This window comes from Andrena cerasifolii, chromosome 1 (assembly GCF_050908995.1).
Source record: "Andrena cerasifolii isolate SP2316 chromosome 1, iyAndCera1_principal, whole genome shotgun sequence".
NCBI lineage: Eukaryota > Metazoa > Arthropoda > Insecta > Hymenoptera > Andrenidae > Andrena > Andrena cerasifolii.
The window spans coordinates 6,274,363-6,301,333 of NC_135118.1; the positions used below are offsets into that span (position 1 = coordinate 6,274,363).

The 26,971-nt window shown below is 47.9% G+C and overlaps 1 protein-coding gene across 5 annotated transcripts in view; it reads left to right on the plus strand.

Moving 5' to 3' along the window:
• LOC143367303 (homeobox protein caupolican) overlaps positions 1-26,742 on the plus strand; it is a 121,567-nt gene extending 94,825 nt beyond the window's left edge. For 4 of the 5 annotated variants that reach the window (XM_076808961.1, XM_076808974.1, XM_076808983.1 and 1 more), the window contains exons 5-7: positions 6,339-7,317; positions 7,689-7,771; positions 24,480-26,742. In XM_076808961.1, the coding sequence (XP_076665076.1) occupies positions 6,339-7,317; positions 7,689-7,728 (1,019 nt within the window). In that variant the 3' untranslated portion in view covers positions 7,729-7,771; positions 24,480-26,742. The remainder of the gene's footprint in view (positions 1-6,338; positions 7,318-7,688; positions 7,772-24,479) is intronic. The other variant, XR_013085013.1, reaches the window with a different exon arrangement.
• Positions 26,743-26,971: the final 229 nt, after the last annotated feature.

Genomic DNA, 26,971 nt, shown 5'->3' on the forward strand with positions numbered 1-26,971 from the left:
AACGAACGAACTCTTGCACCGACCTACATACCTGTGCTCCTCCACGAGCCACAGATTAATGTATATACCACGCACTCCACATCCCTTCGTTACTTAAAAAGCTCCGCGTGGTTCACGTGGAGAACGCGAGCAAGCAGAACTATGTCCGACTTCCATCCACCCTCCCTAAAGTTTAGCTGATAAGTGGACACGCGTGTAGCAGCATGCGATGGGAAATGCAGTTATACCTATGCACGTTCCACGTGTCGTCCAATGCGCGTCTCCCGCGGCAGGAATACTTGGAATAACGTTTTCGAATCTTTGAGGAACGCGTCGCCGTTAGCGGGCAATTATCAATGTTTCGATGGAAGTTGTTAGCGCGGCCTGCACTGCCATCGAATCGCCGGAGTCGTCGAGGGTGAGCTCGCCCGCGGAAACATACCGATCTCCTCGGCTCGGAATGCCGGTAGCGTGTACACCTCGCGTGACTAGTTTCCCCGATATCGACTACCCATCGGACGGCGTTTCTGATATTGCGCAAGCATCCATTCCGCTCACAATAAAGCCGAACCGTACGACCTCACCCTACATGGATCGCGCGCCGCTCAAGTAGATCGGCCACGAGATTCTCGCGAACCATAAGCGCTTCCACCTAGCCGCGTATAGCTTGACGATTGCCCCCCGAGTCCCGTTACACCACTTTTAGTTGTGGCAGAGGTAGATGCTCCTTCGAGAAGTCCTCGGCGGTTCTTCCTGACGACCACGCGCGGGAAGATTAATATTTGAGGCGGTTAATGGGTAGCCCGAGAAGGGATGCAGACTGATTTTCTTTCGGGGTTTGTGGTTTTCGATTTAAGGGGTTGTACCTAGGCGGTAAAAGAGGCGAATATTTGTGAATTTTTGTTTGAAGAAGCGTATATTTTTATAAAACTTTTTGCGCTTGAAAGAGCTACGTTTAAAGAACATTTGATAATTTTTTCGTGGAAAAATATTTAAGATTATAATAATGTAACAACCGACATCCAAGACGCATTTTTAAAAATTTGGTTTTGCGCTGAGCACTGCCACTCGGAATCAGATTATCTAGAATCAAAAAATAAAAAAGATTTCGTTAGTATATTAACATATTCTCAGGTTGACGGAGAAAATTTTGCGAAATATTAATTTAAAACAAAATGGGGGCTATTTAAAGTTCAAATCCCGATTTTTTCGTGCAAAAATCACGCGAAAAAAATCAGGATTTCAACATTAAATAGCCGTCATTTTGTTTTAAATTAATATTTCGGAAAATTTTCTCTGTCAACCCGAGGATACATTAATATACTAACGAAATCCTTTTTGTTTTTTGATTTTAGATAATCTGGCTCCGAACGGCAGTGCTCACCGCATAAGCAGATTTTTAAAAATGCTTCATCGATGTCAGTTGTTACTTTATTATGAACGTAAATATTTTTCTACGAAAAAAATACCAAATGTTCTTTAAATGTTGCTCTTTTAAGCGCAAAAAGTTTTGTAAAAATATACGCTTCCGATTCTTCAAAAAAAAATCACAAATATTCTCCTCTTTTCGGCCGCCTGACTAGGTACAACCCCGTAAAGCAGGGCGATGTATAAGGGAAGCTTCTGTGGACACTCTCAGTTTATGTAGTGTCTTGTATTGATGGTACGTAATAGGAGGTTATTATTATTACTATTTTTATTTTATTTGATATCAACGGGTCAAAACCCTTTGTTACATAGCTATGACAGAGGGTAGATTAGAAACACAAAAAAAAAACAATAAACAGAAAGTAAAATAAACAAAGTTAAGCGGAGTGATGAGAAAGCATATTATTATATTCTGCGTATCGCTAGGTGAACCGTACGTTTAAATGAATATAAAGAATTATTAATAAAGTCGAGCGAGTCGCAGAAACGGTTAGCGATTAGACACATACGATTGAAGCAGTTATTATGGCCATAGAGGTTCGACATTATACAGCTTTTCCGCTGGAATTTAAAGACGCCCACAGATTTCCAGATTCGCAGTCGATTTCGCAAAAGCCTCCTCAAAGAATTCCACACCGCGAGGAGGAAAACATGTGAAATTCCTCTTCGTCCCAAAACGTTCGCAAACAGCTCGTTGATAGCGAAGCAAAACATGCCCAAAGAGCTTCGATTTCCTCCTTCCCGAGATTCCACATCATCGCGTCATCACGCTCGTGAATCCGGCATCCCCTCCCGGCCCTCCCAAGATCATCCCAATCAGTATCCATCGTACTCGTCGTCTCGCCACTTTCGAGAGCGCGTCTGACAACGCGTTTATCCCGGCGTCAGCCAGTAAATTCGATTACGAGGTAGCGATTTCTCGTCGCGCACACCTACCCCCAACCCCTCCGTTCCCCCGATCGCAGGACTGGCATCGCGGCCGCTCGATAGGGCTACTTATTCAGGCATTTTGCCCAACGGCCGGAAACGGCGAGTCAGGAATTCGCTGTGAGACTGCGTGTGTCGGGGTCTATATCGCGGAGGCGGACATAATGGTTCACATGTGGGTAAACACAGTGACGGGTTGCGGGTTGCCGCGCGAAGAGATTAATGGCCTTCGGTCTGGTCTCCCGGTGGACCGGGGCCGGTTAGTCGGTGTTGGTATATACTGTAGCAGCGCCCGCGCCAGCGTGTATGCTGGCTATCTTGCACATTGGCGCACACCGTCGAAGCTACCCACCGTGTGCGGCGGGGTGGTCGGTATGCACGTGTGCAGGCGCGCGAGCACTCCTCTCCCTGAGCGCGTCCCTGTGTGGACGAGAGGCAGAGGGTGCGCCCGGGCTGAGTAGCCATCCGTAGGACCATATACACTCCACGGGCTCCATCTATATACGCTGTACACGGTGGATGTATATAGATGCACGAGAGAGCCGGTGGTTCGAGGCACGGTGATGTATCGGCGCCCGCGGCGAGACGAATGGTACGGACCCTCCTATGGCCACCATTACCCCACCGCACATTGGCCAATATCGGTGGTCTTCGTCGCTCCTCTGTCCAGCGTCCTCTTCCTCCGTTCGCCACCCCCTCGCGCTGGGGGCATTTAGGTGTTGCGTCGGGCCGCGTCACGCGCGTCCCGCGATGCCTCGTAATTTTAAAGGACTGCCTCTCGGAAATAAGCCCTCCGAAAATCCGTACGCCGAGGGCCTGTAGGAAACCGATTTGTTTTCTATTCCCGCCCGCGCCAGCGCGTCCTCCGCGGCCGCCGCGGTGATTTGTGGCTCCGTATGAATATGTCTGGGCCAGCGCGCCCACCGAGGGCGCTCGAGGGGCTCGGTTATTCGGTGGAATCTTGGGAATTATAGCGGAACGGCTTCTGGTAGCGTTACCGTGAATGGGGGGGTGGAGGAAGTGTATGCTTGGAAACAGTGATTCGAGTGATTCGAGGTATGCAGTGTGTGCGCGGGCATTCTGCTGAGGATGGTGGTCACAATTTTTTTTCTACGCGTTGGAAGATATTTAGGATTTAGGGAGAATTTGACAAAGAAAGTGTGAAAATAAAAATTACCGTAGGTTGGGGTGTCCCTTAGAATTGAAGGTGCGATAAAATGTTGGGATGCCCGCTGATTTTATACCTTTTGGCGTGCTAAGTAAGTATGCAAAATTTCGGCACAAGCGGATTATTCTGTACTCTGCCTCAAGAAGCTTAAAATTACGATATACTGTAAACTTTTTATTTATTTTTATTTATTTTTGTCCATCTTTAGAATACACTATAGTTTTATATTTAATTAAAGGTAGAATTGAAATAGTTAGGATGGTTTCGATATCAAAGATTAGAAATATTAATGCGATTAAAAAGAATTGAATTGAAAATGGTAGGCGGGGTCTTGTTATTGGATTAAATCCACATTCAAATGGAGTTATTTTTTCCCTGTTTTTATTGATTAATTTTGTTAGAATGATATTTAATGAAATAATTACTGTTGGAATTATAGTAAATATAAGGTTTATAATGAATATAGTGATGATTATATGTATTTTATTAAAAAAAATTTATTGGAAGTCAAATGTAATTTATTTATACTATATATATTCACATGTTAATAGTTTCATCAGTAGATTGTAATATTTAAGAATAATCAAATGATGTCAACGAAATGTCAATATCATGATGCAGTTTCAAAGTTTAAGTGATGTATTTTTGAGAAATCAATAATTATAGTAATCCAACAAATCCCCTATATATTCACAAAGTTTCAGAATTCCTTGAATTTTCGGGTTCGGGATCTTCCCTTGTTAGTCGGATAAAACAAGTTGATAAAAAGATTAATCCGATATTTACGTGCGAACCGTGGAACCCTGTGGTTATAAAAAAAATTGAGCCATAGATTCTATCGTTGAAGCAAAATGGTGCCTCTAAATATTCGTAAATTTGTAGTACAGTGAAGTACACTCCCAGGGTAATTGATAGTAATAATCTAATTTTTGTTTCTGTTAGGTTATTGTTTAGTATAGCATAGTGTCTTCACGTTGATTGTAATCACTTGCAACAGAGGTTGCTGGAGTGCCTAAATATTTTACTGCCAAAGACTGAAGAAATAGAAACCTTGTACCTACCACCTTCGTTCTTCCGCCACTTAACGATATCTTAACGTTAGTACTGATATATCGTTAAGTATCGATAAGTTATCGATAAAATACCGATAATAGATACTATATAATCCCAATTCTAATTTCATCACACATTTGTTTACATGCACGGTTGCATATGAAAAAAACAGCTGTTTGCAAGAGTACAGTTTCGTTCGAAACTTTAAGCCTCTTGAGGCAGGATTTAGAGTGGTTTCATCGAGCCGAAATTGTGCACCCACGTTTATCACAGCAAGGGAAAATAAATCAGGACGCGTCTCGGATCGAATTCTTAAATTCAAGAAAAAAGTCATTAGAAGGGACACCCTACCGTAGGTACGGACATAAAAGGGACGTTGACTTTGAACGAGGCAGTACTCGCGTTTGCCGATGCTTTGCTAAATTCAAGAGCTTTCTGAACCCTCATGAATTTCCATGTTGACCATCGGAGGGAGATCACTTGAGAATGGCGCAAGTACGTGGACGAGGGTTGCTACGGCCCATACAGTCGTAAGATATCCCCGACGAGTGGGCCACTCGGTTTTTTGAGTGTGTCAACAGCAGGCAATTGTTAGATACACCAGAAGGATGCTTGTTTCTAAATTAAACACGGAGGACTGGAGTTTGCCGTTCCTCTAGCGGCCGACGAATCCAGAAATTGTAGAAATTTAATCTACGCAATTCGCGTGGATCGTGTTTGACCTGGAATTCGAGATACGGTAGTCGGACGGCGCGAAGATTATGAGATTACCGTCTGATAAAAGGGGGTCAAAAGTTAAAGAGCCACTTGTGGACTCGACGGCGGTATCTATTTAGTTGGCCCATAAGGTTCCCTTTATAAGGGGGTGCACGCACCCTAAACCTAAACTCTCTGTTTCTCTGTATCCTTCTCTCCGTCTGTCCGTTCATCTACCCGGCCCCGTTGCTCTCTTTCTCCCGTGAGGGTAGCGACCCCTTCTAGCTTGGGAATTATCGCTTGACGACCCATCAAGTAAACCCTCTGCCGACTCATTCGAACCTCTTAATGAAATTCTCACCCCTGACTGACTGGCTGGCTTGGCTCGATGGCTGGCTGGCTAGCTGGCAGACGCTCGGGACGATCCTAGGGTGCCTCGAGAGAATTGAGAGGAGGACAGAGCGAGGACGAACAGCGAAGCGGGACGGAGAGAACGGTAGAAGGAATGGGGGGAAAAAAGATACAGCTTCCCTATTCTCCCTCCCCGGCTCTCTGCCTCGAGGGGGAACTAAAATCTCTCGCGCCTCAAAGTGGTTGAAGGCTTCGCTCCCTTTTTTTCACAGCATCCCTTACAGCTTAACTGCGCAAGGGTGCAGGGGTAGGCTAGCTCTCCTGCGTTTCTCTCGGGCGTCGTCGGCTCCCTCGCAACCCCCTGGAGCCTTGATATACACAGTGACTCGCGTGTGTTTCACTTTCACACCGAGGGATTATAAACCATTAATTCTGACATCTCGCCGAGACCAAATAGAGGGGCAGGGGTGTGGGAGTCTAATGCGATTCCGTTGATAGTACCTACTGAATTTTCTATTAGTTCCGCGGAAAACGCTTTCCGCGGCCCAGCGCCCCCGGTGGCTTCCAAGAGGTGGAAGAGGTTTCACGAGCCATTAGCCTCGCTGTGATTCGATATACGCGCGCGACGATATTCGCGTCGTAGCCGGGGGAGCGTGTTCCGTTGGCCGACCATCGGGAACCACTCCGTTGCCCCGAGGGCAATTTGGTAAATTGACGCGTGACGGTCTGTTTGCAGAGCCGATGAGGCACGTGAAGGCGGAGCACTTGCAGCACGACAAGGACCTCGACGACGAGGACGACCTCGATCTCGAGGAGGACCCGCGGCGGAGCGAGCACCCGTTTCATCACGCGATGCAGCACCACCATCACCATCACCAGAGCTACGCGGGGGACGAGCACCTCAAGGACGAGGTCATAAAGTCCGACTGCAGCGCGGCCGGGGTGCCCATACCCGCCACCAAGCCGAAGATCTGGTCCCTCGCGGACACGGCCGCCTGCAAAACGCCCCCTCCGCCCACACACCCTCACCATCAGCAGTACCATCACCTTCACCATCAGCAGCATTACGCTCAGCAGCAGCACCACCTGGCCAGCCAGGGCCACCACCATCACTCCCAGCAGCCTTGGCTGGGTTCCGGCGGCGGTAGCGTCGGGGGTGGCGGTGGAGCTGGAGGAAACCTGAGCTCGTTCGCGTTGCCATCGTCCGCGTCGATGAGCCCCTCGGCGGCGGCCACCGCGCCGTATTCCAGCGCCGCCGCGAGGTACGGCGGCTTCCTCTCGTCCTCGTCCGGGGGCCAGCTCCACTACAACCCCAACTCGTCGTCCGGGTCGAGCTCGAGCGCGTCCTCCTCGGCGGCGGCGGGGTTTCCCGAGGTTGGTACGGACACTCCACCCCAGACACCGCCCAACATGAAGGTGGCTACACCCAATGGAGTGATCCAGGCACCACCGGCCGGTTACTGCACTGGTGGCAACGGGAACGCCGCTAGCAACGGTAACCCGAATCCGTACGGGGCGAACCACCCTGGAGCGGGCTATCTGTCCACGAGCTCCGGCTCGGCCAGCAGCGGCTCCTCCTTCAGCTCCAGGCTGCAGGCTTCTCCACACAAGGACTTCTCGCCGGCGGGACAGAACTCCATTCTACATCAGCACCAGACCACTGCCAGCCTACCGCCCACGGAGGCCACCACTGCGTTCAAACCGTTCTACAAGGGGTAGGTGGAAATGCTTTTCTCCGTCAGAGTTTATCCTGCGAGTCTGGGGAATACACGTTGTTAGCGTATTGTGGAAAAGATTGTTTCAATCATACATGAGACTATGAATGACGATTTGCTGAAAAATGCCGAGTACACTCTCACAAATGATCAAACTCCAGCTTCCTTTTAAACCTTTCCCTTCCTACTCTTCTCAGAGAATCCATAAACTGACCGACTGCCTCAGTTGTGGACTTCACTGTCTCTTAAATTCAGCGGAGATCTATCAATCCTCTAGCTGCATGAAAGAGACGACGCGAATGCTGCGTGTTTCCCAAACTCATGCCCGCACAGCGAAATTGGAAGAATAACATTTGAAATGTCCCTTCCAGATCGCAGTCCATGGGTAGTGGTTTCGTGTCGCCGGTTTAAAGCGCGCTAGGCTCAACGTTGGATCATCGTCGCGTCTCACCAGGTGAGTGCCAAAACCTGATTCAATCCGTACATTCGTCATCGAATCGAAATCCCGTTTCTCGCCACTCTAAAAAAAAACCCTGTAGCTATATGTGCATCGCCGCACGGCTTCGCTGATTCGAACCGCTGTAGACAAATCACTGATACCGAACAGAATTCCCCGTACAAACGACCTCGCATCAAGGAAATGTCACGTATGAATCAGTCTCCACTCCGTTCCATACCAAAACCGAAGGAGACTTGTTTCGTCGTGGCTGGACGACTCGCTGACAAATCGTAATCACAACGGTAACGCTAATCGCGCGCCTCTTTCGCGATAGCAAACAGAAACAAGAGGGGCAAAGCAGAGGGAAGAGAGTGGTGTACACGGGAGGGCGGTAATCGGTTTTGCAAATCGGCGGAATGGCGTGTTTAATTTGAATCGAGTGCGCGGCGCTGGGGTGAGCGTCAGCGGTCCGGCGCCTCGGGAAAATCGATAAGAAATTAATATCCGTCGGGCGTCGATTGGTCGTTAGGCCTGGACTCGCGTTGAAATAATAATGGCATTGAGTAGCGAGGAGCGTGTGGGCAGTACCCTTGTAGCGTGAGCGAGAGAGCCCCAGAGGGGAGAGAGAAAGAACGGGAGAGAAGAGAGGCTATCGCCACCTTCTTGACAGTGACAAATGGACGGAGATTTCAATCAGTGAATGGAATCACCGCTGGCTGGCCGCGTCTTTCTCTTGCTCACGGTCCATTCCGTTGTGGCCACATGCCTGTACGTGTGCGTCTGTGTGGGTGTGCGCGCTCTGAAACACTGTACTCGGACACACCTCAACCTGTCGCGTTGCTGACTGAGCGCGGTCCACTCGCGCGTACTCTCCTCTCTCGAATGGGACACGCTCCAGACACCGGGGTCGAATTAACGGCGAAATAACGCGCGCCTCGAGACCACGGCCCTGATAAGACCAGGTCGACAGCTGGGGACTGGGTTGCGGGCTTTCCGGGTCGGGCTTGGAAAAGCTAACTACGCGGTAATAGTCGCTGAATTGAAGTTCGATCGTTTCCCGTGACGTTTTACCTGATTGGCTGCGACGTTTTAGAATTAGTCGAGCTTGTCTTGCTGATCTGGAGCTGAGGAATTCTGAGTTCTGGGGAATTCTGATGTATAATAGCTTGGGATGTAATGGACAATTCTGGTCAGAGGACGGGTGCTTTAAAACTGGCTGTGTATCAATGATCAATTTTGGGGATTTCTGTGATTCTGTGTGGTAGAGCGGATTTCGATATTGCTGTTAAATTATTCAAAGAGATTTTCTTTTGACTACCATTGTATCTAGCGATGAGGATAAGGAAGGGTTGCGTTTTGATCCTATACCTATACTGTCAATCTCCAAACCCTTCTTCGTAAATTTCTCATTGAATTCATTTTCGACTAGTAAATGAACTGAACTGGTTATATGGGACACCCCTTTCACGTCCGAAACTTTCCATACATTTATTAAACTCTCATCAATCTGCGATGCCATTACCACCCCCGTCATCAACTTATCAGAAACACCGCAGATAGGCAAGAAGTGGCGATGTTAGCCTGAGAATCCCAATCTACTGCAAGTTACCCGGCACCTGACACCAGAAACTCGGCTCCCGCCTATCTCCGTGGGCGATATCGATTTTGAACGGTGCCGCTAATACGGCAGAATGCTCGAATGGAGAGAAAACTCGGCGAGGAGATAGAAAAGTGGTTATCCGACCTCGTTCCATTCACCGCCTCGGCAAGAAAGAGGAAGAAGACCGTGGAACCGTTGTCCCCTCGTTTACTTACAAACGATTCGCCAGATTCATCTCCAGGGCTTCTCTACTCCGATTTTGTTCTCGCTCCTTTCGTCGAGCACCTCGAGGATATCGCTACATTCAAGGCTATCTGATTCCTCGAGGTTGTAAACAAGCCGGGACGAGTTTCTTCAACAAAAAAATCCTGTCATTATAGATCGGAATCTTCGTTTCAACAGATCTGTCGATTATACCCGACGAAGATGAAGATTAGGGCCGACGAGGAGCGGCTCATTGACACTTTCCATAATTTCAATCCCAGCATCAGTTTGAGGATCCAAAATTCTCTTTGCAGTCCATCGAGTCACCATCACCGCGTTCCTGCATACCTTGCTATCGATTACAGAACACGAATCGACTCGTGTTTATCGAAACGGGGTAGGGTAGACCGGGGGCGATTGTAACGCGTTAAATATCTCAAAGCATATGATAGATATTAACACAAATTTTGGATATATGATGAAGAATGACATTTCGAATACACACATCCATATCCTAGCAGTATAGATACACAATAGACATGCACAGCGAAGGAAATAACTTTTCGATACCCTAAAGTAACTTTTCCTTACTGACTTGAAATTGTAATATAAATACTCCCTTTGCAAGTACATGTTCTTTTATTATTTTTTTTTAATATTTAATCTGGCCATTTTTAAAGTAATACTGATCGTTAGTTATCACTTTTAAGTGTCTCGTTAATCAAAATTTATAATTTAAGTTCAAAAGCCTGCCTAGGGGCGATTGTAATTGTATCGCGACAGAACCGAATAGTGACAAAGAAGATGAATAATATTGTCGTGTTTGCATGGAATCCTCTAGCACAGCACAAGCAAACCAAATAAAAAATGGATGCAATGTACCGAATGTAAGGATTGATCACACGAAGAATGCACCAGCCAAAACTTTTTCTATTTCTGCCACAATGGCGACACCGCATAATTGGTTATAAATTCCACTTTTTTCATTCATTATTATAATTAAAATCAATAAATATTCGAATTCTGTATAGTTAAATGTGTGCTACTATCGACTCCATGCAGTGTTACAACCGACCCGGTGTCAGGGACGATTGTACACTTTCTCCTCTTCTCATTTTTTATTAATAACCGGAGTATTACTTGGCATACAGCGAAACTGTTGTGGCTCAAATAATGTCAGATAAGTAAGTAACATTTTCGTAAAAAAAACCTCCAAAGTCAAAGTGTTACTACCGCCCCCGGTCTACCCTACTAGATCATTCACAGCTCTAACAGAAACCACTCAATTCCAAAATACAGTACCTTAATACGACCCTCATTCATTGCATCTTACTAATCAATGGAGGAACGATTCTTCACCAAGAATGAACAAAAGTTAAAAGCACCATAAAAGTCTTGAATCCCAATGTGCCACCTACAAAATTGGTTCCCTCGATATATGCACAAATATTCACCTTCCTTTCCCAACAACTATCACCTACCTCACCCACTAACCACCCTCGAATCGCGTATTTCACCCGAGCAAGTTTCCCAAATAATTCATCCAGCTAGAGTCCACGTCCAATAAGAATCGTGCAGAGGAGCAGGTCTCCGGAGCTGCAACAGAGAGGACGTATCCTCGTTGTCTCTCGTAGCTTGCCAGTCGAAAGAAGTCAAGGAGGAGAGAGAGGCAGAGAGACCTGGACGAAGGGCAGAGAAAGGGAGACGGAGGCGTCCTTTCGAAGGGAACCGGGTGTTAGCCGGTGCTCTTATCGCGTGGCGATCTGATCCTAATTTATAGCCGCGTCCCAAATAAACTAGTTTTCGCTGTCGTCACCTCGGCCTGGCCTCTCCCCCCGCGCCGCGGGCGCGCGCGTTCCTCGGGACCTTTCGGGGCCCCGTGGCCTGCTGGACGTTTATAAACGCTCCAGGCCCCTCGCATCCTGGGCAAAACTCCCTCGTGGACCGTCTCGGACCCCCGTGCCCCTTTCAACCTCCCAGTGGCCCAGGTAGGTATATACCGTATAAGCTCCAGATCGCGCGAGAGAGAGTGCCTGTTGTTGTTGCACCTACCTGCCGGACTTTGCTCCTTTTTTCGCCCTCGGTCTCTGTTCTCCCGCGAGGACAGAGCGGCGCAGACGAGAGTGGCACGAGAAGTGGACAGGGAAACGAGATACCCTCGACACCCGTGGCCTATAATTGCCAATTAGCGCGCAGATATTTAATTGCCATTAGGACCTGGGTGGTGAACTTCCGATCCGGCCCCGCGGCCTGACCTCGAGCTACCGCGGGCCCCCTTCCGACCGCGAGATTTGAGCGGTCGCTAGGCGTCCGCATTAAAATCCGATCTTTTTAACGGCTCTGAGATTCCGGGAGGATTCAGGTGTCTCCTCGATAAATCCCCGTCGTCGCGATTCCTTCTATCCCATCCACTTTCTCTCTCCAGCTCGTTCTCTCTCCAGTCGTTCGTCTACTCGTTCGGTTCGCGAGGATGCTCGATGCTGCTGTCGTTCCACCGGTGGAAGAAGCAAGGGGAGAGAGAGAGAGAGGATAACGCGCGCGTTTCTAGAATTCCAGGCATTTCGTCCGGGGCGAGACACGCTCGAGACAGTCCTCCTTTTGTCCTCGACCCTCATTTTTGCCCGGGATAGATCCTCTCGGCGCGGCGGCCAGAGTGCCGCGCGATCGCGGGGCCAGCGCTTTATTACACCGCGGCGTAGATCGTGAGATCGCCCTGGGGACGAAACGGTAGCCTGGATTTACGTCCCCCGGACCGCCGACGAGGCGGCTTTCGTTGCTACCTGGGTAACCGGAGAACTTGCTAAAACCGTGCACGACCCCGTCTCTTTTGGTCCGCGGAGCTAGTGACGCTCGCAACTTTGTGCTGGCAGGACAGGTAGCGGGCGTAGCAGAGTTTTTAATCAATAGGAGCTTGAGTTTTAAGCTGGAATTTCAGGATACTAGTGCGTGAAGCAAGTTGTAGTATCTTGGGTTATATTCAGTGACGGATTTAACGGGCGGCCGATGAGCAATTGTCGTCTGGGCCCCTGAAGGCCCACCCAGGGCCCCATGCCCCCAAAAAATAAAATAATATTATGACTTTGTCTAAACACTATATTTTTCCCCCTGTTATTTAGCTCGTCCTTAGTAAACTACCTTTTCATTTTCTTGAAAAAATGGGCCCTTCAGAACGTTTGCCACCTGGGTCTTTGTCCTTCGATCCGCCTCTGGTTATATTTGCGGCACAGTGTGGCGTGGTGCAAAGCTATTAAACTTCCCTAATAGCCACAAGACGTTGCACCGCTTTTTAATAAGTTCCAGGAGTACGTAGATACATATCTTGGAATTAGTCTGCTTCAACCTTGTATGCACAATACATTTTAAGCAGCGGAGCAGTCAGCTGGGAATCGCGTCTTCCAGGCGTGCAAAGCGACCCAAAAATGTCGAGTGCATTGTAGCACATTATTCAAGTTGACACGCGTTGCCGTTATACTTTAGCCATCCTAACGCGATGCGAAGGCAAAAGAAGCGTTACGCGAGTGGCTCCCTCAGCGTATGCAAAAATATTCACCTGCCTGGCGCGTTACAAAGTTCGTAAAAAACACTCGGCAAACCGTACAGTAAATATACTCGCGGAATTACATTCATTTATTCCGCTACAGATAGTCATCGAGGAGTACCTATCGATGCATTCGCGTGATCTGCACGCTGCCCACTACCTAGTAATTGAATATTTTGCCGCGCAAAAAGGAAGGAAAGTCGAGCAGCTGGTGGCGGAGCCGCGGCCGGCCGAGATATTCCCCTCTTCAGGAAATCTTTTTACCCGCGGCGTGTTTTTCCTCGTCGCTTATCGGGATAATTTCTAATTACCTCGCGCCACTCCCAATTAACCGTCCCGCGATCTCCGCGAGGTATACGCTGCTGCCGTTAATACAGTCATCAGCGGGCCCCGAGTGTTATAATTACGCAATTAAATAACGAGGAATATCACCGCGAGCCGCGCCTCGGCCGGCTCGATCGGCGCGATAGATAGAATCTCGCGGAAAAACACGTACGATGCGCTGTCGCGTCCGCCTGGGTAATTGCTAAATCGCGGCGCTGCCCCCGGTAATTTGGTCCCCGGGACCTGACGATCGTTCGATCTTCGTAATATCACGCTCGTTGCAGCCGGCTGTGTGTACGCGAGGATCCGAGTCCCTCGTCGCGTACCGGGTAGAACGGCGCGGTAATTACGGCGCGTTTCCATTTAAACGGCGTGTTTGTCTCGCGGTATGGACGCGTTAACGCGGCGAGGAATTGAATTTCGCGGCGTTATCGCGGCTGCCGATCCTCGTCGCCCGGGCCCTAGCCGCTGCTTCGGGGTGTCGTCGAGGCGCACGTGTCGATTCAACGAGGATCCCCGCGACGTGACCTTCTCCGTTCGCGGTAAATTACGACGTCAGGGTTGTACGGCTGGCCGCGTCAACGGGCCCCTCTGATCATCGTCGCGATTGCGCGTAAATTACCGTCACGAGCGTGAGTCCCGACGCTACGGGAGAGAGGAGCGCTCTCGTGAGATCTTAATCCGACTTATCCCGGCAATTCTCCTCCGTTTTTTGTGGGAGCGGTTGCGATTTTAACGCGAACGCGGGGGGAACTCGGCCGCGAGGTGTTGGAAGAGGAAAGTGGAGCTGTTCGGGATAATTCGAAAGGGACTTCGTTCCGTCAGACTTGGGGGCTGGGGATTACTGTTTGGGTTCTGAGGTCTGGGAGGATTGTGAATAGGTGTAGGGAGCAGTTGTGGGGTTTGCGGTGCGCATGTGTATTGTGCACACGGAAGAGGGGACTGTAGAGTAAATTTTGTGGAGATGGATAGCTATGATGGATATGGATATTAGTTTTGGATGGCTGGCAACCAAATGTCTTTTATGGACCGTCGTTTTCCACCACCTCTTCTTAAGTACTTTTACAGATCATCTTAATTAACCGCTGTTATCTTAATTATCTCAGATTAACTGCATTCAAGACAAAGCATGGAATTTCACACCCTCTGTATTATCTACATTTTCTATGAATAGTAGGAATCATGATCCAGCGAGCATCTCGGAACTCCAATATCCTGTTAGCGAACACTATTTACTTAATCCTTAACTGGTATCCTGGGGTCAGTTATGACCCCAAGCACGCAAGGTTCGCTGCAAAATATTTGGTTGCCTAAGTTTGTAAACTGAATTTCTAATTAATTTGATCATAATAGTTTAACTTTCTACGTATCTATTATTTTATAAATTACCTACAAACAAAATAGGTATTCATAGAGGTTGATCTAATGTCGACTTTACAAATTTCTGTGTCCTTTTTTATTTGGGGTCTGCCACGACCCCAAGATAACAGTTACGTTTGAAAAAACAGTATACCAGTTAAGAGTTAATTCAGCTTCTCACTGAACGACATTGCTTGTGCAGCAATTCATATTGAAATCACCGACTGACAAACTCTCAAACAGTTTTCTCGTTTCTCGCAGTCTTATTATCCCCAAGCTGCTTTCATCGCCCACTTACCAATACTCCACCACCTTTGTTCCCATTTTACCATTATTACTCTCCGGGGGGACATTATCCTTGTGATCGCCGGAAAGACGAGCCCCGTGTTTTTCGTCTATATGAAATTCATCGAACACTGGACATGGTGTCGCCCGGCCCAGGCAGCCTGCAACTTCCGCTGGCTTATTCAAACCACCGAGTGCCCGGGAATATTCATGAATACCGGCGTGGCCCATGAATCGGCGAGAAACAAACTCCACGCGTGGCCCCGAACCAGACGCCTGCCAGCCGTGTGCACGAAATTTCCAAGCTTTCACGTCCACCTTTCTAGACACGAATATTCACCCGGACGAATCGATGGCTTGGAAATCGACGCGTGCGTTCTGCGTAGGTACGTCCGGCTATCGGGCCCCCGTAATTGCAAAGCTTTTAATACGATTCGGCCTGGGTACAGGGGAAACCTGTTTACCGGTTCTCCCATTATCTTCCACGGCTACGCGGTCCGAGGAGCGACGTTACGAAACGCGGTTCGCGGTTAATCTCGTCCGCCGGGTCGAACCTCTCAGACTATCTTCCGCTCGGTTGACAGTCGAATTTGACACTGTCCACGGGCGAATTAGAGTCGTTTAATCTCCCGGCTCTTTTCTCCGTGCGATTCTATTACTCAATCCCGGGCGCAAGTTTAAAAGTCCCTGTGCCACTGCGCCAACTTGACCGTCAAGGGATTTGATGGATGGAGTCGTTTACGTCGCTCTGCATGCCGGCTGACTGTTTCGGCTAATATCGAGGGCAGTTTGCTAATTAATAGCGCGGAACTCATTTAAACGGTAACCAGCTATGGCGATCGTGTTTACCAAATTTTGCCTGATTTCTTCTTTCGTTTTTCGAACATGGGATTAAAGGGTTGTGGGAAGGTTGTAGATAAAACAGGTGGCCAAGGTTTCGACACTTCTACGGACCACTTGAAACTTACCTGCATGCTGGGTCAGGTGAAAATACTAATAATGCGATATTATTATTACGACTTTATTACTCCTTAAATGGAAAACATAATACATATAGAGATAGTAAAATTAGAGCAAGGGCGAGGCAGCAGTGGGAACTGTTAACAAGCCCAACCTTAAGAATATAAAACTAAGAATTAACTAAAATTAGCGGAGCTCAGAAAGAGGAACAAGCGAGGTGACAGTTCCGTTTAACGAAAGGAGATGCAGCCTGATCAGAGGTGATCGATAGATCTTCCATCCATCAAATCCTGCAAATTCAACTATCCAACTCTCTTCGCGCGAAACTGCGATTAGGAATACTCTAAAATTGCTGCGCGTTGAAAGCAATAAGAATGCAACTAAAGCCGCTTTATAATAATAAATAGAACTGGTCACGATGCAACGATGTCGCAAGAGGCAGTAGGTAAGGAGAACACAGATTGGGCCGCGATTACCCATCCGTTTCCCCATTTTCTTACCAACCATGCAGCGAAGCGAGCCTGCGAGGTGTGGTGCAACGGGGACAACTGGAGGCGAGATAAAGCGTCCCGTAACGTTTATCGTCAGGCCCGACGTCGTGAAAGCGTCGGACGACACCAGTGGATCTCTTAAAACGACTTGTCGCGTAATCGCGCGGCATTCGTCATCCGCATTCGCGTGGTTTCGCGCGAAGTAGCAGAGGACGAGGAGAAGGGAATTAAAGAGAGCCGAAACGGACAGGCAGCCTCCATTACGTTTTGAAATATTCGCCGGACACTCTTGCGCCATCGTCGTAACGTTGAAGCCTCGAACAAATGGTTACAGCGTCTAGCTTAATCGAATTCCGTGGTTCCCAGTGAAAAATGCTCTAGCGTCGATGCGATAGATCACGAGTCGCATTCGGAGTAATTGTTCTCGCGGTTGATGACTGGGTTTCTGGCAGTGGTTGCTCCAAAGTCGATGATCGATAGTTGGGATATTCATTCTGGACTTTCTTTGGTAGTGGGTTGAAGAATCAGATGCTGTTGACATTTAAAGTGCAAAATCAGTTTGCATTGCATTTGCATGAGTGCTGTGTGATTCAGGATATCATGTTATCCAAGTTCCTCGCTATTTTTGGAGGATTTATGACTCCTCTGGGATAGCAGCTCACTTTTACCACTGAAAAATTAAGACATATTTCTTCTTATCGTCTGTCTTTTCAAGGATTTCTTTATATTAACATTTCGACTGGGTCAGCTCTTGGTTCTGCCCCTTCCCCCCGTCTGAGATTGATTCACAAAGGAGCATAGCGAACCCACACTCGTTGATGTTGATGCGGCTCTGCAGATTTGTAGACTAGTGAGAAATATCTGATATGTACTTTTTGTCGTCGCCAATCATCCATGTTGAAGGGGTGAAATTTTCTAAAAACTGAGCAGGTGGCTGAATTCGTCTTTAAAAAACTGACTTAAAAAATGGAAATTTGTCCTACACCTAGTTCTCGAGATATTCCAGATAAGGTGAATGTCCCAATTTCTGCTCATTTAAGAAATAACTCGTCATAAAGAAGGCGTAAAAAATTTGTTTGCGATAAAAATTTGCAGAGTAATTGATTAATTCTTTAATAATAAATCAACCAATTCAAAAACTATTTAAGAAAGATATTTCAAGATGTTTAACTATTAGCTCGTGCAGCAGTCGCGTAAATGTTTAAATAATTTAGAATTATTTTGTTGCAACTATAGTGACGCATATAATAATAAGAAAAATACGAAATAAGCAGAAATGGGGACCTGAGCAGAAATTGGAACACATTCACCTTGATAAGTTCTCGACCCCCCAACATTGGGGGCTGTTTTCACCCCTTCGACATGGTCAATTCCCGATAACAAAAATTACGTGTCAAATGTATTTCACTATTTTTCACAGTCTCGTCAAAATCGGCGTGTGCGGATTAGATATGTCCCCATTGTCAGTATGCAACATACGACCGTCAAGCTGTATTCCTTTCGCACGAGGGTGATTGTATTAAAGTTCTACGCTGAACTACCTCGTTCTGCCAAATTGCAAAGCATTATCAATTCACGAGGCGCCTCGCCTGCCCCTATTGAACAGAATGAAGTGAATTTCGCTAAACTGGAACTAAACGAAATTTGTAAATTGTTTCCAGTAAAATTTTAAACATCCAGCGCAGGTATCTTGTTTCATAGATGATTTTCAATTACCGTGGATATATCGCCGTCATTAATCTCGAACGACCTACCGCTCCGTTCGTTATCTTCCAAACTGAAATCACCGCTGCCGGACTCCTTAAACTATTCAGGAATAGCGGGCCCGTTAATCACGCTGTCACCGTAAGCATTACGAACTCTTTCCGCTGTCTGGGTCACATTTCTTTCCTTCCTGGCAACGAACTGCCCTGAAACAGCAGCGGCCCCTCATATTCAAACGAAACCTCTCCGCCTGAATCTCAGAAGCAACTGATATCACGTACCAAAAGCATTCATCCCAGCACCTCTCGCGCCTTCAGCATCCCCGACGATCAAACATCACAATCCCACCCAAATACCTTTCAATCCGATACAATCGCTGCCACTTAGTAGAGCGTGTAAATCGTCGAAAACCGTTCCGCAGCTTCCCCGCCGAGAAAGCGCAAATAAAACATCCTCCTCGAACCGTGCACCGTGAAAGTCTCCGGCTGACCATCGTTCCTAACAGTTGCCGATCACTTTAATAATTCGTCGATGCGGCTGGGATAGCGCCGTTCAATTATTCACCCAGATGCTTAATTCTACGACTTTCTACCGGACCGCAGAGAAATAGGTCGAATTGCAGCGACGAAAAGCGATCCCCTCGGCGTGTGATTCCCCGTCTCGAATACCTCGGATGGTAGCACCGTTCCATCTGGAGCGTAGAATCTTTCGGCGCGCAGCGTGGCGCAAAGTGGAAGCCCCTATCTGTCATGGCGATCGCGGTAGCCGCTGTACGCTGGGCATGTTCGCCAGGTGAGACACGGCAATCGCCTATCGATAGTCGCATACCGTGTAAACCGTCGATCCGCGGCAACGTTGACATACATCAGCGCTCGGTTAACAGCCACGGATCCGTTGCGGACAATTTTTGCCCGCCACGGTGTCGCGTACACGCTCCCTTGTACCAACCACCGCGCGGTACTCGCCGCTGCGTACGAGCTGTCGTTTGCAAATTGCTACCATTTCCTCCTGGATAATCGAGCGGCCGAGGGTACGCGAAATATCCCAGACCCGCCGGAGAAATGATCGGTGAGGAGTCAACGATCGAAGGATAGCCAGGCATACGCGGCAAAAACCGAGGTATTCGTCGGAAGCACTTGTTCGAGGGGCGCAGGTCGAGGCACGCTAATTCAATCGGAGCGTTCACCGCCGTTCCTCGTCGCTTATCGTGGAATCCCGGAGCAGTTTGCTGGAAATCGTATCGATGGTCCTCGTCGATCGGCGAGGAATGCAGAACCCGGGCACGCATGAGCAGCCGAGGCGGTGTAATCACGCGTTGATAGGGTTTCCTTGATCGTTCGGGATCTATTCGCTGCTCGGAGGATGCGCGTGTAGCCTGCCCGTGGGAGCAGCGGTGGTGGTAAGGTTTGGAGGTGGTTCCACTGATTCGCCCGATAATCGGATGCCAGCGATTTTCGGGGACCCGAGCCACGGTCGGAATTCGCTTGGGAGCTGTCGTTACGTATGCAAATATCGACGGAGGGGACACCGTAAGAAGGCGATCCGGAGGTTCGAAGAAACCTTACGTAACGCGGCAGAGGGTCGAGTTATTGCGCCTCCTCGCGGACCGCTTCCCCCCTGGTCTCCTCGCCGCTTAATTAATCTCGACGATCGCCGAGATGCCTGCTATAATTTTCAATTATCAGAGATTAACGCTCGGGGAACGGTGAGCCTGCGCCGTCGGCCAGTTTGTCCTTGCTTCCTGTTTAAGAATATATTTAGAGAGCGTTGCGTGCTGTCGCGCCGTAACCGCCGCGTTGCCTCGGTATTCCCTCTCGTGTCAGAGTTGCGCGCCTTTATTGGCATCCTTGCTGGCAGGTCAATGTTCTTAATCTCCGTTCCTCGGCTATGGTAATACCGAAATGCGGTGAGTAGGTTACCGTTGCATTGGAAAATTTTAATGAAAGCTGTCTGTACTATTAGATTCAGAAGTTAACAGTAGAAGCATCGTCTAATGCTGAAGTGTATATATATACAAATCTGTTGCCTGGACTGTCTATAGCAGAGAACGTGGGTTGACGTTCTGCTTCGCTCAGAAGGTGTCACCACGCAAACCTAGCAATCAAACTCAATGACTCAACTTCCCTGATCCCCGTGGCAAACTTCTTCGCTAATAGTAAGGGAATCGGGGAAGCTCAATAAAGCGCAGACGTGTCGTTCGTTCGGCTAGTTAGTCCTCTGTTCTGGGCCAGACGCTCCACGGCGAACGGCTTGTCGCTTGGCGCGTTTTACAAATATGTAATTCTGTTCTTACATAATAGCTTCGCAGATATCTTTAATTTTCTTCAATGACGATAGAACTCTTCCAGTGACGAATGCTGGTAGCATCTCCCAGTACCGAACACTGATTCCAGTTAATAATAACGATAATAACGAAGCAGAATCGGCGGCTAGAACCGGTACGAGCCACCAAATGACCGGCAGAGTGACGTTCCATTTGCAGGCGTAGAGGCGTCGTGCAGCGGTACGTAGGGAGAAGGTAGAATCGGTATCAGACGTGCCGATCGTGGTGGTACGTTACACACACACACACACGTACACGCACAGGGCTTGTCTACCCGAACGAGACACGGTAATCGCGAATCGATAGCCAGCCACGACGTATATAGCTCCGATCCACCGCAACGGCGACGTATATAGCTTTCCGCTAATAGTTAACTATGATCTTACAAGCCGTTTACATACAGCCGATCTGGCCGCAATTGCGAAAAGTGGCGGAGGTTGCTTCTGGCAACGCAGCTTGAATATTTAATATCCGCTGCCCGCTGGTGGATAAGGGTGATTTGGTCTGCTTATGATTTCAACAGATTTCTTTAAGCTCGGTTCGATTCGATTAGTGTTGCTCTAGTGGGCGCCATTTTGGGTGCAATGGTTATTCTAGATTCCTAAACAAAAGCAGACAGCTATAGAAACTTCTAGAGGGCATTTGAGTCGATTCCACTCTCGCGAGTTCTCATCAAATACCGATCCGTACGAAATCTACTTCTGCTAGATAAGCTTCGTAAAGGTTATATACCCTCTCTTCACCTTTATGGTCTGGGTTAGGTCGTCACCCCGCCAGCTCGCTGAATTATAATAATAATAATAATAATAATAATAATAATAATAATAATAATAATGATAATAATAATAATAATAATAATAATAATAATAATAATAGGTAAGCTTTAATGGCGTGTCTATTATGAAGTCGAAGATGAAAAGCTCTCAATTTTCTCCTTCTCCGGTTCCATCATCTACCTATAAACTTTCACTCTTCTTATTCTCCAAAAGATAGGTACTTAGAATTATATAATAGAGTAGCTAATGCAGTGCCTTGATTCGATTAAATTTATCGTAACGGTATATGAGAATTAAAAATTCCGTCGATGTAAATGCACACCTGAATAATTGCTAAGCAGATTCAACAGCATTTTCTCTGTCAGACCTCCAAGTACCCGTAACTTTCCCCGGGTACCAGCTGCAAGCACGATCAGCTCAGCACCAGCGAAACACGCGTCGATCAGGGATACGCCGCACAATGGGACGGATCGACGTTTAGGTAGGCATTCAGTTCATTCCTTACATATTTCATCGTTTAATGATTATAATCTAAGATTACATTTATTACAATTATACGCAAAAAGAGCAGCCGAAAAATGACAAATCAAGATGTTCTACATAATTTATTAATAAGCCCCGATCCATATATATATGGATGTATATATATGGTAATCAACATGAAGGGACTCTTGAAGTCCCATTATTAAAAAGAGCGACAAGAAAAAAAATGATTATTGTATTTATTATACAATATAATACCTGTAATCTTAGATTATAATCATTGAATGATGAAATATGTAAGAAATGAACTGAATGCCTACCTAAACGTTAATCCGTCCCACTGTGCGCGCCGTCATTATCTGCGCAGTTTGCGTGACACAAAACCGCGATTCGCCGGAACGGTGACACATGTAACAGCCCCGATAGTAACCGTCCGTATCTCCTCCGTCCCGTTTTCCGTTCGAGCGCATCAGTCGCGAGGAGAGAGCCCAAGGGTTTCGCGTTAAAGGACGACCAGCGGAAGGTGTACCGCCACGCCGTTGACTGCGGCACGAGAAAACGTGCGGCGGGGATTATGCACCGGCCGAGAGGCGGTAATCGCGCCAACGATAACCGCCAGGAGTCGATCCAGCGCGGTGGCGACGTAACCGCCACGGTAATAGTCCGGTTACGGGCTCACGAACCCCGTGGCCAGCCGATATTTTCGCCGATCTTACGCCGGCAGTGCCTCTAAACCGGTTGGCCTGGCCATAGACGCGTGTATAATTGCGAGCCACGATTGTCGCCGTTATCGGGCTCGCTAAGCCGTTTCGGGACCCGAGACCTATTATTTCAGAGGCTGACCCTGTTGCGTCGCGACGGTACAGGTAGGGGGACCGAGTGATAGTGACATCTCCAACGCGCATGTCCGCGCGGAAGGCGGAGAAATAGGTGGCCCCCCTCCATTTTAGCGGCTGTCCTTAAATTACGCGAAGGTAATTTTGTCGATTTCCTACCCCCTTCATCCACAAGTATAAGAATTCGTAAATTTTATATTCCACCCTCTGCCCTCCCCGTCTTTAGTATCTAATATTTTTCACATTGCATTTTCAGTTATTAAAATTCTGTTAAAGGTTTATATATTAGTTTTTTACGCTGCTCATATTGAAAATTAGGTTAAAAAATATTACGCAAGACGCTACCTGGCTTCCTATCTTCCCCTTGTAAGAAAACGTAAGAAATTCGCGACTCTTTTCCCACCACAAAAAAGCCTTACGTAATTTAAGGACAACCCCTTAGTATATGAACAAATTTTCCCCGAGTGGGAAGTTGGGAAATTTCAACAGCTTAAAAAACAAAAATTAAAAATAATAAAAAATTGTGAAAAGCCTTCGAAATATCCGAATCTGGAATTCCACACGCAGCAAAATCTCTAGTGTGGAATACCTACTTCACACATTCCACGCAACTCAGGCTTCTTTTCCGTGAAGCATCAAGGGTACATAGGGGAGACCGGGGCAAAGTGGGGCGGAAAAAGTTTGAAGTCGAATAAAATTTTTCCCTTTCAATAAAAATGTGTGGAAATAGATTTATACTATAACTTGAACATTACTATTGATAAATGACGAATAGCAATCTTTACAATAAACTTAGAGTATATTAAAATTCAACTTGAAAAGAAAATGCCACAACGACCACTTTACAGCATATATGGGGTAAAGCGAGCTACTATCTGGGGTAAAGTGAGCTGAAATAAAATACGAGTTTTAATTAAGGATATAGGTAATTATTAACCCCATGCGCTGGGTTGACGTGTGTAGCACGTCAGTTTCTGCTTTTTTTTTTAACCGTGATTGTCAAAAACTGTGGCAGATTTTTAATTTTTTTTAGGTTAGATTTTGTTCCATCACGCCGTGTGGTTTCCCAGCTAGCTGACAGGTTAGGTTATTGCGCACATCACTCGCGCATATTTTCTTTGCAGCTCAGTTTACCCCGGTCACTTTACCCCGCATATGTACTCAGTGGAAAATTAATTATTTAATCATGTTAGGGATAATGTTTTCTCAAACACGTGTGCATGTATGTTCATAAGCTTATTATAAACACTCAGAAAAAATTTGGAGTTAAAATAACACATTTCAGACTCATTTATCCAAGAAGCTAAATTGAAAAGAAAACCAATTGGAAATCTCTAAAAGTTCATTTTTAATTTTTTAAATGAATTTCCATTTTTCGATATCTGAACGTGCATGATTATCATTGTGGTATCACACACATTTATTACATCACCAAAATTTGCAAAATAATATAAAAAATATATGTTCGATTGTTAAAGAATAAATTAAGAAAGCTCATTTTACCCCGAGGTTCGCTTTGCCCCGGTCTCCCGTATTACTATTCGGTAGCTGACGCTCAGAGAACTCATTACTGTTCGGTGTACCCATAGAAGCTAAGCCATCGCCCAAAGTTAATCACGTCCCTCCCCAGCAAAGCGACAGATGTCCCGCGCAAACTCGCGCTCGATAAGCCGCGCACCACCCTTCGAAACACAGGTGATCCTATCGCGGGCGCGCGCTGGAGGTGCACCGTACGCGTGTCACGCGGCGCGACCTCCCCTCGATCGCGTTTCCCGGCGGGGGAGGAAGAACGGGAACATGGCGGCAGCGAGCTAAGACCATTTGCATCTCTCTGTTGCAGGATCGAGCCGTGGCGCGAAGGAAGCGAGGACCCACGACCGGACTGTAAATACGCGCTCCTGAGAGGTCCTGGGATTTATTAGCGTCGCCTTGGCGTCCGGGCCGGGGAGGAGCGGAGCAGAAGCGCGACGCAGGCGGAAGAGAACGAGGAAAACGGGGGAGCGGGATTGTGAGGGAAGGAAGAAGGCGATAAAGAATCAGGGTGTCCTCGTCGGGATACATAAATCGTCCTCGTTCCCCAGCAAGGTGCGACTGCGAGAGACGAATGGGGAGGGTGACTGGCGCGCCGGGAGGACCTGGGTGGGAGCGGCTTAGGGGAGATTTAGGAATTAGAGGAATTACGTCGAAGTGCCTGCTTACGCACGAGAGTACGCGAGGGAGGAAGGCGCTGGGAGATGGCAGATTCGAGTAGAGACGTGCGCTGAATCGCGTCTGCCGCGTGTCTGGATCCCAGAAATCCGACTGAAGAAACGTCACCTTGGACTAGACGCGAAACAGGGTGGTGTCCTTAGCGTCCACCTCTTCGTCGCTCTGGGCGATAATTCTCGACGTATCGATGCACCCAACAGCGCCCAAGTTACCCCAGCCCTCTATCCTTTAGTCAAGATTCCATGGTCGATCGTCCTCCGTGCGTCAAGTCAAACCTCGACCGTGTAAATAAAAGGGGACACGACGAGTTAGCTACCCAAACGAATCGCGAACGAGCCGAGGATCGATCCTCGTTTGTATATACCGTTGTAAGGACACGAGCTGTTCCAGGACACGTCCGGCTATTCGCCGATAGTCGCGATCCTGCCGCCTCCGAGGAGCCACGGGCAACGTGCAAAGTAGCAGCCTTCTAGGACGGCCCGATCGCAAGGACAGTTTCGCGGATCCGTGATAACGATCGCGGACGATCCATAGACTAATCGGGGCTTGGGCAAAGAGTCGGGGCGATCCGTGTACAGAGCTTTGTCTTTGGGCCAAGCCTCCGGCCGTCGCAGGTGTTCGGGTCGGAGAAGTGGAAGAGGAAGAGTGAGGCGAGCGCATAAGCACTACGAGATACTCTATTCTTAAACTACCATTAACTCTTTGATTATCCCAATGGAATATTAACGTGTACACATACACATACACACGCCCGTACAGTATACACACGTGGTCCGGTAGCTAGCAGCCTGGATCGCTGGAAAGGTCTGCCGAGGCGGCTCGATTAGGTCCGTTTGGTAAGAGCGATCAGAGCCTGGATCACCGGGGAACGCAAGATGGCGTGCACACGGTAGAGTACACACACTAATCGCTGCGAGTACGAGAAAGGCGCGAGCCGAGTCCACGGGTACACGCGGGGTACCATCCGCGGAAGTGTACCGTCGCGGTGAAACTAATTAGGAATAAAATTCGTCCTTTTTCGCACGGGATCCGCGCGAAAGGACTTCCGGCCTCCCGGACCGGGTGCACCGCGGCGCGCGAGAAATTCGAGTCGATGCGATACGCGATCTACCTTTTAATTAGCATCGTACTTAATCCTCGTTACGTTCAACCTTCTCTGTGCAATATATTGTTTAGATGTACGATCGTCGCTCGCTGGTAAGGGACGCGCAAGGTAGCCGTTGCTCGCGTAGAAGTCGCGATCCTCTTTGTCCTCGCGTTCGTCGATTCTCGACGCTGTCGCCCGGGCACCTCGGAATCGCTCCCGGCACATTGGTCCGGGATGGAAGACGCGCGATGCTCGAGATTGTTGATATTTTTTTATATTATATGTATGTCGTACGAATCGTCCCTTCTATCGAGAACCACCCCCACCCCACTTATCGACGATGGCGAGCGGGAGCACGACGCGTCACCCCGTCGTCGGGACCCGTGTCGAGGCGAGGGAGATCGAGAATGTATAGCGTGGAAGAATGGGTGGGAGAGAGTGATGTGGGAACGCAAAAGAGTAACGACGAAATAAATCGACTATCATTTTGTACTTTGGCATATGTGAGCGAGTGCGCACGCATGTCACCGTCGACGCTGACTTCAGGGAGCCGGAAGAGGGACATCTAGAAGAGCAGAGAGGATCATGGGAGAGCGAGGGTGAGAAAATGGGAGAGAGAGGTAGGAATTGTACATTGTTTTGTAAAGAGTACATTTATTTATATCTGTGATAATGGGCAAGGTTAAAAGGGATGGAAACGGTGGGAGAGAGGGTGGAAGAGACATGGTGAGTGCAAGAGAGACAGAGAACGAGAGAGAGAGAGAGAGAGAGAGGGAGAGAGAGAGAGAGAGAGAGATGGAGTGAAGAATGGAATCGTATAAAAGAATATAAAACTGAACATTACGGTGTCGGTGTACTTTGACGAAAACGGTCGGAGCTCGTGCATTCGTTGACACGTATATCGTATAGGATAATTATAGACACGATAATGATTTTTGTATATAATCAGAGCGTAGCCGAAGGTAGACGAGGGTCGGGCGTACTTTCCCGCGGATCCAGGCGAGAGATGAGAAACGAAGAGAGAGAGAGAGAGAGAG